Below are 13,132 nucleotides of genomic sequence, written 5' to 3' on the forward strand. Positions count from 1 at the left end.
CTGAACTTGCATACAGGTTGGCAGGTTTTGGAACAAACTATATGGGTTTTCGTCTGACAAACTTCATAAACTGTCTTATAGAAATGTATAGCTCAGCCTGGTCTTGCCTGAAACAAAAACCCACAAACAAACCAACCTGTATTTGTCAAAAGGGCTTATGATACCTTTGGAGAAGCAGGTTTGGTTTTTACCAAAACTGGCGAGCCTTGCCCAGGATTACTTTTGATGCTGCTAAGTTTCATGGTTTAAACTTAACTTTTTGGATTTAGGCCCAACCCAGTAGTGACCCAGCTGCTGTTGGAACAGGCTCTGTGGGGAGGGTCAGTGCCCCCGGCCATGCCCCTTCCCAACGGAGGTGCAACCTCGAACAGCACCAACCAACGGTGATGCTCCGGACATGCAAAATATTGGGTTGCTGGCCTGCCGAGAGAGATACTGATCCACTGAAGAAAGGAATTATGAATTGAAAGATTATTTCTGCTACGGAAACTTCCAGTGAAATTATCAGATGGGCAATCCTGGAATGAAACAGCAGAGCCCTGGCATGAAGGAGGACTCACAAGTAGTCATGGCGGCTGATTGATGGTGAAATAAAGATTTCAGGAAAATCTCACTGAGCACGCAATGTAACGTGCCCTGTAACTACCTCAAGCCAACCTTAAAAAAGAGCAACAATTCAGAAGGCACTCACAAGTGGGTAAATAGCTACATATTTGTCACAATCTTTACGCCTACTAATAAAGCAACACCGTACTTCTGGAAGCCTGGAGATGCACACTTGGGTCTCCTGTGACACTGACTCAATCCTAGATGATTTCACAGCTTTTCCCACAGAGCAATGTATAGATCTGTATGATGTTCTCTCTGCAAGTTGATTTCAATGAGGAAATTCCGGTAAAAAAAAAGAATAAAAGCTTGATACGGTCCACAGAGTGGCATCAACATCCTTCCAAAGAAACACTCATCTTCACCTGTCAGCCAAAGATAAAGCACCTCCGTGGCAGATACAGATACAGTCTACCAGCAAATGGAAAGGAGAGAGAGGAGAGATCGGCCAGAAAAAAAGATAAAGGGGGCTGGACTGAAGCTGACAATTACTTACGGGCAAACATCAAATGAGAATAAATACACTGTAAGCTGGGCACGTGCATAAATGATGCTTACACTGATTTTTAATGCTGCACTGTATTTTTTGCTCTGTGAGATTCAATCCGTGCTTATATTTTCCAGGCTTGTTGTATGTAAAGTGCTACACATCTCACCTTAAGGAATGACTCACAGATTTAATCTGTCAGTTTGTTTTCTGTTTAAAGTCAGAGAGAGTTAGCCTGAAAATATTTTTTTTGTGCACTTGCTTCAGTAAAGCTAAAGGTCCCTGGGCTTGTTTTAAAACATATTTCAATGTGACCCAGCTAATCCGTTAATACCAGCTTTTGCTTCCTTTGATCAGCCTCTTACTGTAGCTATGAGAGATTAGATCAAACCTTTAAAAAAAAGAAAGTTGGTTGCAGAGAATTTTCTTGCTGCAGTGAATTAATATGACAATCACAGCAAGTTTGAAATATCTGGCCAAGCAGTGCAGGTGGTATGTCCTTTACGGGAGATCTCTGCACGGACAGACACTGCTATGTGATGCTGTGGCACTTGCCTGTAGTACACAGAAAAAAAACCATTCTGTTCACATATTTGATAGATAAAGAGTGTTTTGATATATACCAGCTGAAAACAACACCATAGCTGCACATTTAGACATATGTATCAGGTAACAGAAAATGCCCAAGCCAATACCTCCATTTATTTTCCAGCAACAAAATATCACCCCCATAGGAGGGAGCGCTCCCACAGCCAGGACTATTGACTTCCACGAAGCACTATGAGCATTCAGGGATCTCGAAATCCAAATTTGATTGCAGAAGTGGAAATACATCAATGCTGCGTTTGTGTCAAGAACACACTTTCTGCTATGAGCATCTCAAGGGAGCTGAACCTAGGTCAGCCTCCCTGAGATGGGTTTGGAGAGTAAAGGTGGTTGCAACGCGGTTGGCAGAGCCTGGGAGCGAGACTCAGATCTCTAATTTGTCTTATAAAGAGATCACAAGATGTTACAACTTTCGATAAATGCTTATTGACTGAATTCTGTCAGATGACAGATTTCCCTCATCCTTAGGCAGCCCCCGCCAGCCCTACCCCCATCAATGCCATTTCAATCTTCATTTAGTGGCGACTGCAACTGAACAGGGGAATGAACCACGTGACTAGCTTGCAGGTGATTTCTTTTTAAAGATGTCACAAGCTGTCACTGACAAATAAAAAATCCATTAATGTCATGTCATGCTCCTTATTATTTCAGTATTTCCAATATTTCCAAGGTCTTTACTGGGGAGTTGGAGAGTTCCCTCCTCTCCCGGAGGGCAGCACGCATCACAGACCCCAAATGTCCTACCCCACTGCCCGTCCACAACAGCCCAGCTGGGGCATGACCGTATAATGGTGGGTGGTTGCTAAGAAGCTTGCAGTTGTGCCAGCACTGAGGGTGATAAATGACATGTATTGGTTGAAAATTTGTGTCTGAATGCCCATGTCAAGGTCTCTCCTTGACTGTGACCCTATTTTGCAAGTCTGGCTCACACAATCCATCCCTGCCGAAACGAGGTAGATCACACCTGCCAACTCAGGTGCTTCAATCAATGTAAATCTAAAATGTGCTTGGTGCTTGTGCTATTGGAAATATTTGTAATTTCATAAATTTCTCAATTAAAGCAGCACTGCATGTTCTCTGTGCTGTCAGAAATATCAAGCCAAAGCATTCCCAAATTATGGCAGAATTTACCCTTCTCCCTTATCCTCAACTATGTTGATAAACTTGTGCATGCACTGAATCAGCAGTTTTAGAGAAAGGATCATGTCAGATTAATTTTAATCTAATCCATTTTTATCTCCTGAGAAGCTTTTTACTTCTTTCTTTTAATAATTTAAACAGTGACTGTGGCATGGTATAAAAAATAAATGATGGGAGATGCACTTAAAGTGGAAGTTACAACTCTCAATCACTTCTTATTTAAAATAGAGTTTCATATGCCTGATTTTATGTTTAATGAAGCCCATTTTTGCTGAACTGTAATAATCTTCAACATGTGGAACCAGACACAGAAGAATTACGCTCTCCTGCAGCTCCCAGGGCTGGCGAGGAAGCCTCATGTCTGACTCACCCACCCTCCGTAATGCTGCTACACAAAGAAATACCTCGAGTGAACTTTGGGCTGTCAAGAAGCAACGCTGCCAGGCTGCCTGGATCTGGCCACGGTGTTCAGGAACATCACTCCACTTCTCGTGAGGAGAGACCTTGCCTCAGAGTTACGCTGCAAGGCGCTAGGAATTGGTAGGTTTGGGGAACTTATTTTCTGGTTCTTGGTCTGAGATAAGTCACTCAGAAGCTTTTCAAGCTCAACAGCTTATGCTCTAGAAACCACTTTTAAAAAGTTGACACTTCTTTGGTCATGGGAATTTGACTGCTGTGTGGGGACGTGCAAGTGGCAGTCACTATTAAGAGAAGAAATTGATAACAGATTTGATATTTTTTGATGCTGCACTGTTTGCTCTCCTCATGGTTTTCCCCATCTCCCACACATCTCCAGTACACACACTGCATCATCCTCCCATGAGCAATATCTAGACAAATCCTGCTGGAATTTCATTTTTTCCTATTCCAGGAAATACCTGTGAGCTGCTGAGCTCCAGCTCATGGGGAACACAACCCTACTGCAGCATTTTCCTGTTTGTTTGGAAACTGAGCCTTTCTTCTGCCATTCCCTTCATCCTGCAAGCAGAACCCTCCATGCACAACGGTTTAGCTCCTGCCCCAGGAACCACAGAGGTCTGCAACACCTCCTGGTACTGCATGAACCACATCTGCCATCTGCTGACCCCACTGCCACTACCACATTCAAACATGCTCAAAGCATCACTGACCAGTGCTAATGCACAATATTTCTCTTTCTTCTTTTTCTTTCCTAGCCCCAAGGGACAGCTTACCTGCTCATGTTTTTGCTCCAACCTTTGAAGCGATCCATGAAAGGCTGCTCAACATCCTTGCAGCATTTTGACAAATAGTTGAACCAACCTGCAACCAGCTTAGCAGATTTTTTGCTTGGTTTCCTAGAGAAACGGAACTTTTACAACCATGTTGCCCACCCCTCTGTGAGATACTCCTCTCTTCTCACTAATTGAAACCAAATCTGACCAAGCAGCAAAGGCTTATGAAGACATTAAGATAGGAGAGAAAGACAAGAAACTATTAATGCCTCAATCAGGAGAAGACAAGGGTAGTTCAACACTTTGGTAATCTGCTTAGCAAGAGCTAACTGTCCAGTTGTGCAAGAAGCACATTTTTAAAAAGTTCTGGACATACCACACTGGAAGAAATTGCAGGAAAATAAAGGCTGAGTATTAAGGTTACTGAAGAGGCGTTAGGACGTAAAATGTTCCAGGTTACCTGTTACTCAAGAAATATGGCAGGAGAAGCATTCTCATCCTAACAAATACATAAACTAACAGAACTTCTAGGATACAACTTTCCATTCCTCTAAAGATTTCATATTAATGGGAATGCGCCACAAGATAAAGATCCAGTCCTGAGAAGCTGATTTAACACTTAGAGGATCATGTGCTTTAAGGCTCTTGCCCAAAGCCATTCTGAACTGGGCATCCAGCAGAAATGCTCAATGCATCCATGCAGTGGCAGAAATACTGCAGAGCAGGCAGAACAGGTTGATGCTGCCTGGGCAGAATGAAATAATCCCCTGCTTTTAGGTAGATATTAGGTGGAAACATCCCTGGCCTCCTTGGCTATTTTCTAGAGTAATTTCTTCCCTTTCCATTACCTCTTTCTTAGAATCATAGAATCATTAAGGTTGGAAAAGACCTCAAGGATCATCAAGTCCAACCGTTCCAAGTCTGTTTTCCAAAGTTTTCACACGAACTTTGCTTAATGTTGACTGTAAGTGCACTAAAGGAGAGGATTACAAACGTTTCTTGTAATGGCAGCTCTAAACATTTATTATTAATGTATTAATTCTTCACAAGTGACGAAAGAAAAGGCAGTGTGACAGTTTTCAAAGAAGACAGAGAAACATCTGTAAGGTTAGGGATGGGGAGCAGAAGGGCACAAATACTTCACAGCAACTGCAGAAAACTCGGTCCCAAAGCACTCCCTGCCGAGCAACGCTGCTTCGGGGGGTAAAACCCCCATACATTGACGGTATGAAAATGCCTGATAATTGCTTTTTTTTCCTTCTGCACTGCTCTGATTAGTTTCCCCCCATTTTCCTCCCTTTCCTCCTTGTACTATGCAGCGGTGGCTGTATAAGCACAAGAGTATCCGAGATGTGATTTGTGCAATAGGTTATTTCCAAGACAAACCCCTCAAACCATTCATCACATAACAGAGGCCATTAGCCATACCTTACAGCCAAAACATTTGCACTGTTTCCAGCCCGTGAAGTGCCCACTATCACTTTAAAAAAAAAAAAAATAAAAGGAGAGAAAAACTGACCAGCCGAGTAAGAACACACTAATCATTTTTCTGCAGAGCACAGAAGTGGCCTTAGCAGCACTGTAATCAGTAAAGTGCTTTCTGAAAACATGTCTGGTGTCTACACTTCACTACCGACCGTACAGCATGAAAGGCTGAGATTGAGATGAAATCAGAATTGCCATCTCTTCTGTCAAATGCTAAAATTTAGTTAGTTCTACTTGATTAAGCTGTGCAACAGAACTAGAAGCTCTCCTAGCTACTGGGGGGAAAAAAAAAGGCAGGAGAGAACGAGAAAACCTGAACACATCCATTATGTGAAAAGATGTGAGAATAATTCTCTGTCAACATTTCAGCTCACAGACACAAACTCCAGGGCTGTGTTTCCAACAGGAGTGATGGCATCAGATGGAAAATGAACAAGTGAGCTTTAATGAATCCCCTCCTCTTCAGGAAGATGGACTTTTACAAGCGCATTGAGAAGATGGGCACTGCAGAGAGACAGAAAACTTAATTTTCCTTTAACTCTTGCCTTTGTCCAGTCAAAGACACGTGGTTCCCAGACACTCAGGAAGGTCACCCAACTCCGCAGCAAGGGGCAGAGGGACAAGGTGTCCAGGGAATTGAGGTTCAGGACTAGAAATTGTGTTGGGAATTTCAGTTCCTGGGTCAGCGTCGTTAGTGGCCCTAAGCAAGGGGGCAAGAGGAGACACATCCTGTAGAAGTGTGAGCGGGTTTCCATCAGCACATCCAAGCACTTTGCTATCTAAAAAAGCTATCGACTGACTTATTTCTTCCACAGATTACTGAGCTAAATTAGGAGGACTGAGAATAAGTACACTACAGATATGATGAGAGGGTGTATGGGCTATGGACAGAGAGATCTCAGAATGAGACATACCTCTAGGGAATGCAAAGGGAAGAGGAAATTTAAACAATCAAGTAATTGAGAGGTCATTTTCACCAGTTCTCTGTGTACATTTACCATTTCTCACAGCACTTGGAAATCTCGGTCTCTAACTCTGTAGGGTTTTCCCATGAGGGCAGGAAGACAAATGTCATGAGAACATTGCGTATATAGATCTTTCTAACGATGAACCAAGAGAAAACTGGGGCGGGGGGTAGTTAAGGAAATCCTAAAACAAGTTCATTTATCTTCCCAAAGATGGAGGAGGAAGGATTTACAGCCTCGTTTGTTCTGCGTGCTTATGGGTATGCTACCAACCCATAGAGCGAAATGGGCATACCTTTCTAGGATTGTGTTTTTTCAATCTCTAGATTTACAGTGAAATGCCAGGGACATGAGAAGGTATTTGAAAACTGTAGTTGTTAAAATATTAACTAACCCTGTCATGACAATCAAATAAATCTAGTAAAAGTGGCAGCTAAATGACTCAGTTCCCACAAACTTGAATAAGAAGAATTACTTGTCACAAAGGATTATTTTGGTCTTAGAATTTGGAAACAAAGTTAAAAGGACAGCGATCTCCAAACATTTCCCAGGCATATCCCCTCTGGAAGACAACTTATATTCAGAGCCCTGAGAAACACAAGTGAGTGCTTGCTTAATTTTTTGGGAAGGTTTTTTTGTTTTGTTTTGACAACTTTATCTCGCCAAATTTGATTAACAATACCAAAAAAATGCATACAAGAAAAGCTAACCTGCTTCCCCCTGCAAAGCTCCTCTGAAAAGGAAAACATTTTCACCAACAGCTTCAATTGAACATTTTAGCTTACATTTTGAAATGCTTCATGGTATCTAAATACATCTAAATGTAATAAAAAGGCTTAAAATACAATGGAACGAAACACTTCAGACAAACCAAAGGTTGTTTTGTTTGGGCTTATTTTTTCATTTTGGCTAGCAACTCCCCCCAATCGATTTCTCTTACAGCTCCTTTGAAGAGCGACAGTGGATGGTATTGATCTAGCAGGGCTTGGAAAATGTAAAGCAACAGAGCATTGTTTTATGGCATCCAAATTACAGAGCTCATCCTGAGACATGCTGAGATACCTTAACTAGTCTCATCAAAAGAGGCACGAAAACTTTTTGACGTTCCTCCCATTTCCAAACCCGTTATTGTGATTCATTTACTGGGGACTGCCCAGTTAATGCTGCGGTAGTGGCTGGCGGCTGCATTGATGACATTCCTGTGTTTGTCGCAACAAAACTAAAGCCAAATTTTAGCTGCTTACATACTTTTAGGACTTTTGACTCTTCTTTCTTGTCCGCTTAAATACCTACAGCTGCTCATCATGCTGTTACACAGGCCCCAAGTGCCATATTCCCATAGCAATGTTTATTTTTTTTTTTTTTTAGAGCTTCAGAGGTAGAATGGTTGACACACGTCCATCGTTAGGCTTTTGATTAAAAAAACAGCAGAAACAATGAGAGAAAAGCCTTCACATGCAGAGTAATTATTTCAGAAAAATGCTAACAACCCAGGTAGGTTTCCACTAGTTGTTACATTGATCTAGTGCATGTAAGTGAAAAAATAGGGAAGGGGAAAAAAAAAAATCATCCGCTGCTCCAAGAGCAGAAAATACGACAGAAGCAAATGTTTGATTTGCATTTATTCTGCTTTTCAGCCCAGCGACTTCCTGAGCTCCAGATGAACATTTATTTTCCAAATTTCCAGCACTCAGCAAGCACTTCATCACAGGAGGCAATCGCATCATTATGCTGCTTAACAAAATGTAACACCAGGATGTACTGACCTGACGAAAGAGCAACTCCCTGCTGAAATCATGCTGCAAGAAATACACATTTCATTTTTTGTCTTGGGGGACTAGGGTGGGGGAAGCCTAGATTCACATGCTGAATCTCCAACTCATATTCAACTAACAATTAGGACAATACATGGTGATGCCCAAATTGTTCTGTGCAAGCTGTACGCAGCTCATTTGATGATGCTGAAAATAATCGTTAAACATTTGGACTCATTTTCAGGATGAATTTGTTGCAATATCTGAATAGTAGGAAGCTCTTTATTTGGCATCATTAAGAAGAAAAAAAAAAAAAAGAAACCCTCAACAACTAATTTATGTAGGCCAACAAAATTTCACTTTTAGCTGCCAGGTCTTTAAATATGGATGTTCCAAGTAGCAAAGTATTAGAGTGAACCACAGTTGAAAGGCTAAAGGTCTGGATGCAGACTGCCTTTTTAAGACCAAGACAACAAACGACACAACAGTGGATAGGAAACGTTTCCCTTCAACTTTTACTATTTTTCTATCTGGAAAAGGGCATATAAACTCATGCCTCACCTTTTCAGAGCAACAGCTACTCTCAGATTGAACAGTTGCACTTCAAAATTTTTTAAGGTGTCCTTTTCAATGCAGAACAGAAACTAAAGTAAAAAATAAAATATATTAAGTAGATTTTTTTCCCCCCAGACAGTTCTGTGCTTCAGCATTGGTCATTAATGTCCCCAGACACTTTTTGCAAGGATGATGAAGTTAGGTTTTCTGTCCTAATCAAATTCGAAAATAAATAATTGCATTTTCTCTATCTTAACACCACTCGTACTTTCAATGAGAGATATTATTTTTTTTTCTTCTAACGTGAATGTTTTTTACTGTTGCACTACAACATTAAATACTTGCAATGTTATATCCCAGTGGTGGGATATCGGGGTATTAGAAGGAACTGATCTCTACAGCTTTGCTTTGCAAACACTGCCTTGGACCCTGGGGATGGAAGCTGCCAGTGAAACACCGTGGTTTTTTCGACATGCAGCTACTTCCCAGTGATATCTGATATTCTCTTATGAACCTCCATCTGCCCAGACCTGGAACGGGAGATAGCTGTGGTAATTGTGCAATGACTGCTAGAGACCAAACAGCTTCGATTACCCTGGGAGACATGCAGTTGGCTAACGGAGACGCGATGTGCGCAGCTCAAAAGCATTAACTTTGCAGTTGTGACTTTTAAATCTCATCCTTATTCCTAACCTTTGGAGAAAGGAAAAGAAGGAAGGAAAAGTAAAAGAAAATATTGCCAAGGAGAAGATTAACTCCTGCAGAGCAAGGGTCTCAGTCTGAACTAACTGGATCTATTTTGACTTTCCATTCAATACTTTCTATGCAAACCAGAAAACAACAACTGGCGTAACTCCAGCCCAGCTCAGTTACAAGACTGTAATAGTATCAATTTAGACTAATTCTGGATCTGGCTACAATTAAGATCATTTTCTATCTGGAATAGAGCAAGCCATAGATGATGGTCATGTAGGAAGTCATCTCCCATCCAAATGATTGAGGGAACTAATTCCCCTTCAAGTTTTCTGCCTCTCTGGGCACCAGAAACGCGCTTACCTCCCGGTCACTGTAAGATGCTCTTTCCCACATACTGAACCCAAGCTGGAAATAATGCCAGCACCTTTCTGGAATGGTTTTGTATCACCAGTACCTACGCCCAGAGCAAAGCTTTCTCCTAAATCACATGAACAAACTCAATTTCCTCCTCACCACTTACACGAACCACCACCAGCCGCCACATCTCCACACAAGGTGTTCCTGCTGCAAAGATCCCTTATGGCAAAACAGAAAACTCTCTGTAACTGCAGAGTGAAGCTTTGCTAAGGAGACAAAGACAAATGTGCAGGATTCCTGCCTTGTCTCTGCATTGTCTGACAGCAACTAACTCGCCTGGGGAGAAGCGGGAGGCAGCTCTGCATGGCCACCAGTGCCAGCAGGAAAAGGCTGTGCAGGTGGGGTTGGTTCTAACTGGAAAAGGGCAGAAAAACTCCCACATCAGCTCTCCAGAGCAGTGCAGCTCAGTACCCCCAGCCCTCCTGAGCTCGGCCTGTTGACACTCTCCACCTTGGTCCAGCACAATTAGTTTGGGGTAGGATGAGGACGAGCAGGGTTTAAGGACTATGAAGCATTTCCGTTCTAAATCTCCCTTCCTTCCTTTGCTATGGAAATGAAGCACAAAATGATGATTCACCCTGCACTGCAGACTGCAAATGAGTTCCACAACCCCATCTTCAGTGGTTTTTAATATCTGGCTTTGGCATCTTCCTTATCAGATGTGGCACCGGGACCCACCTGAGGGGCAAGCTCCACCCCTGCAGACCAGAGGGCATGTAATTCTGGGGTACAGTGAACAATACAGGAGCCACTCTCACAAAAGCTAGATGCTGTGATAACGAGTGATTTTGTGAATGTGATACCACAGGTGCAAGAATCACCTTCACGTAATGGCCATCAGAAATCTGAGACACTGAAACTCATTATAACGTCTGAACTAAAAGGCCAAATGGCATCTGAAGCCAAAAGGTGAGAGAGGCCATAGCTGAATAAATTAAGTGGGTAGGTACATTTGCCATATAGCTCCTTCCTCACAGTACGTAAAAGCAAGGTTTGCTGTGGGTCTGCCCTCCAGCTGGTCAGATGAAAGCAGAAGCTCAATAAGCGCTTGCCTCCTCCTATCCAAGCAACAAAAGCATCCTTATGGCAAACAGCCCGCTGGGCAATTTTCATCCCACTGATAGGGTGAGACAGATTTCAAAGCAAGATCTCTAATTTCTTTAAAAGGGACACAGATCCATAGAAGATGACTGTACCAAAGAACCCCCTGATGGAAGAGCCAGCTGCGACAGCTGGTTGTTGATCGTGGTGGTTAGCGGCACGACACACGGCACTTGTTGGGCATGCACAGCCCGTGCCCAAAACAGCGTCCAGCGGGAAGAGATGACTGACTCCCTTTCTAACACTTTTTTTGATGTAAACGTAACAGTGCAACACATATTCAGGAAGTCAGCCAACAAACACAGGACTGGCACATTTAAAACAAATTTGTGCTAAACTGGAAAAATTGTTTTGTAGTTTCTAAACATTTAAAACATCCTCTTTGAAGCAAATGGCACCAAGGCACTTACTACATTATTTATTATAATTGACTGTTGTGGAGTCTCCTTCTCTGGAGACATTCAAAGCCCGCCTGGATGCGTTCCTGTGTGATCTGATCTAGGTGTCCTGCTCCGGCAGGGGGATTGGACTAGATGATCTTTCGAGGTCCCTTCCAATCTCTAACATTCTGTGACTCTGTGATTCTGTGACTATTTATAAACTCTGCTTTGAATCTGTTTTTTTCCCCGTGCCAAATTTTGCCTGTGCCACTGAGAAAACACTGGCTTGCTTAGTGTCATTAATACAAATTGCTCGTAAACCTTCTCACCCGCACACCACAGTGGATGATGCTGGCTCTTCTCAGAGAAGGGCTCTTGGCAGGTACCACGTGCTGCCAGAAGAGATCACTGCAGGGCAGACACAGGGAGCAGCTATTCTTCCCTTTCATCTCCTCCTTAGCTAATGAAGAAATATATTGAGAATCTGGAGTGGTGTTAAAATTCAGAAGCTACATGAGTGTTTGGTGTTGTCAGTGTATTATGCAGTCCTTTTCCTGTACTTAAAATCTGAAAACAATCTAGAGTAGATTACAGTTTCCAGAAAAGGAGGTTCAGGTCTGAAGACCAAGAGAGAATACAGCATCTCCACATCACCTGCTGGCACGTTACTTCCTCCTCTCCTACAACACTCTCCCTTGCCTCTACCTCCTATAAAAACAGTAAGAAGAATATGTATTGCCATTCCAGAAATAAACCTCCATATGAGTCCTAGACAATTGCTAACAATTAAACAAAAAATAGTGACCAGGAGCATTTGAAAAAAAAAATAAAAAATGAGATGATGCACAAAAGTGATTCTGTTAGTAATCTTCAACCTTTTTACAGAAGATGCACCCAGACCACATATACAAAGGCTTCTAAAAGTTGCACAAGATCTTGGCCACGCCTTCTGTATATGTACATATTGCTTTAGTTTGTACCAGTTCATCTCCTAAGTGCACACTCATATGCAGTAAAATTAGGCTCCTTCTGTGCACTTACACCCAACTGGAGATCTCCCAGTGCATTTAGACAACAGGACCCCCCAACCGGCACCACCACAGCCTTCTCCTTTAAACTTCCCGAAACACCCTGAGAATGAAAACCTTGCAAATCACTGCAAGCAAGAGAAGGAAACAGCTTTACCTCCGGAATGCGGCGGTGGCCCACAGAGCAGCACCATGCCCTGGCCCTGCCGGACCGACACCGTGCTTCTCGTTCTGGTTTTGAAGTTCTCCAGATCTGCCAAGAGAGAAAGAAATCTAATTAAAGGGAGTTTAATGGTTTCTACTCATGAGGAGGAGAGAAGGTTAATGAGGACTTTGCTGGTGTGACACAGAAACAAAGCGAACATCAGCTTGGCACAGGTGTTGGTGGGGAAAAGGTGCTAATTTACCCACACCTAGAGAAAACTCCATCAACCTGTAATGCTGATGGAGTTTCATTTTATGAATGTATAGTTTCATTTTATGAATGTATAAATAACTACTGCCTTAAACAATCCCTACCTTCAATTATAAGCTGGTTTCACTTTACGAGGCTCGTTACTGGGGTCCTTGCAACCCACGTGTAGAAACCCTTCCTTTCCCATAAGAAAGTCTCTAGTATTAGCTGTATGTTAGCCACAGTGCTTTAATGAAATGAAATTCCTCCTTCCACCTCGCTCCTTTTCCTCTCCTTCAGGGGCCATGCACTGCAAAAATGCAAC

The 13,132-nt window shown here is 42.5% G+C and overlaps 1 protein-coding gene across 1 annotated transcript in view; it reads right to left on the reverse strand.

The window, feature by feature from the left end:
• LOC104470041 (contactin-4-like) overlaps positions 1-13,132 on the reverse strand; it is a gene marked incomplete at its 3' end in the record, with an annotated part of 81,973 nt that overhangs the window by 50,913 nt on the left and 17,928 nt on the right. Inside the window, 1 exon segment of the mRNA XM_010084819.1 lies at positions 12,571-12,666. Coding sequence (XP_010083121.1) covers positions 12,571-12,666 — 96 coding nt within the window.

This window comes from Pterocles gutturalis, unplaced genomic scaffold (assembly GCF_000699245.1).
Source record: "Pterocles gutturalis isolate BGI_N339 unplaced genomic scaffold, ASM69924v1 scaffold14485, whole genome shotgun sequence".
NCBI lineage: Eukaryota > Metazoa > Chordata > Aves > Pterocliformes > Pteroclidae > Pterocles > Pterocles gutturalis.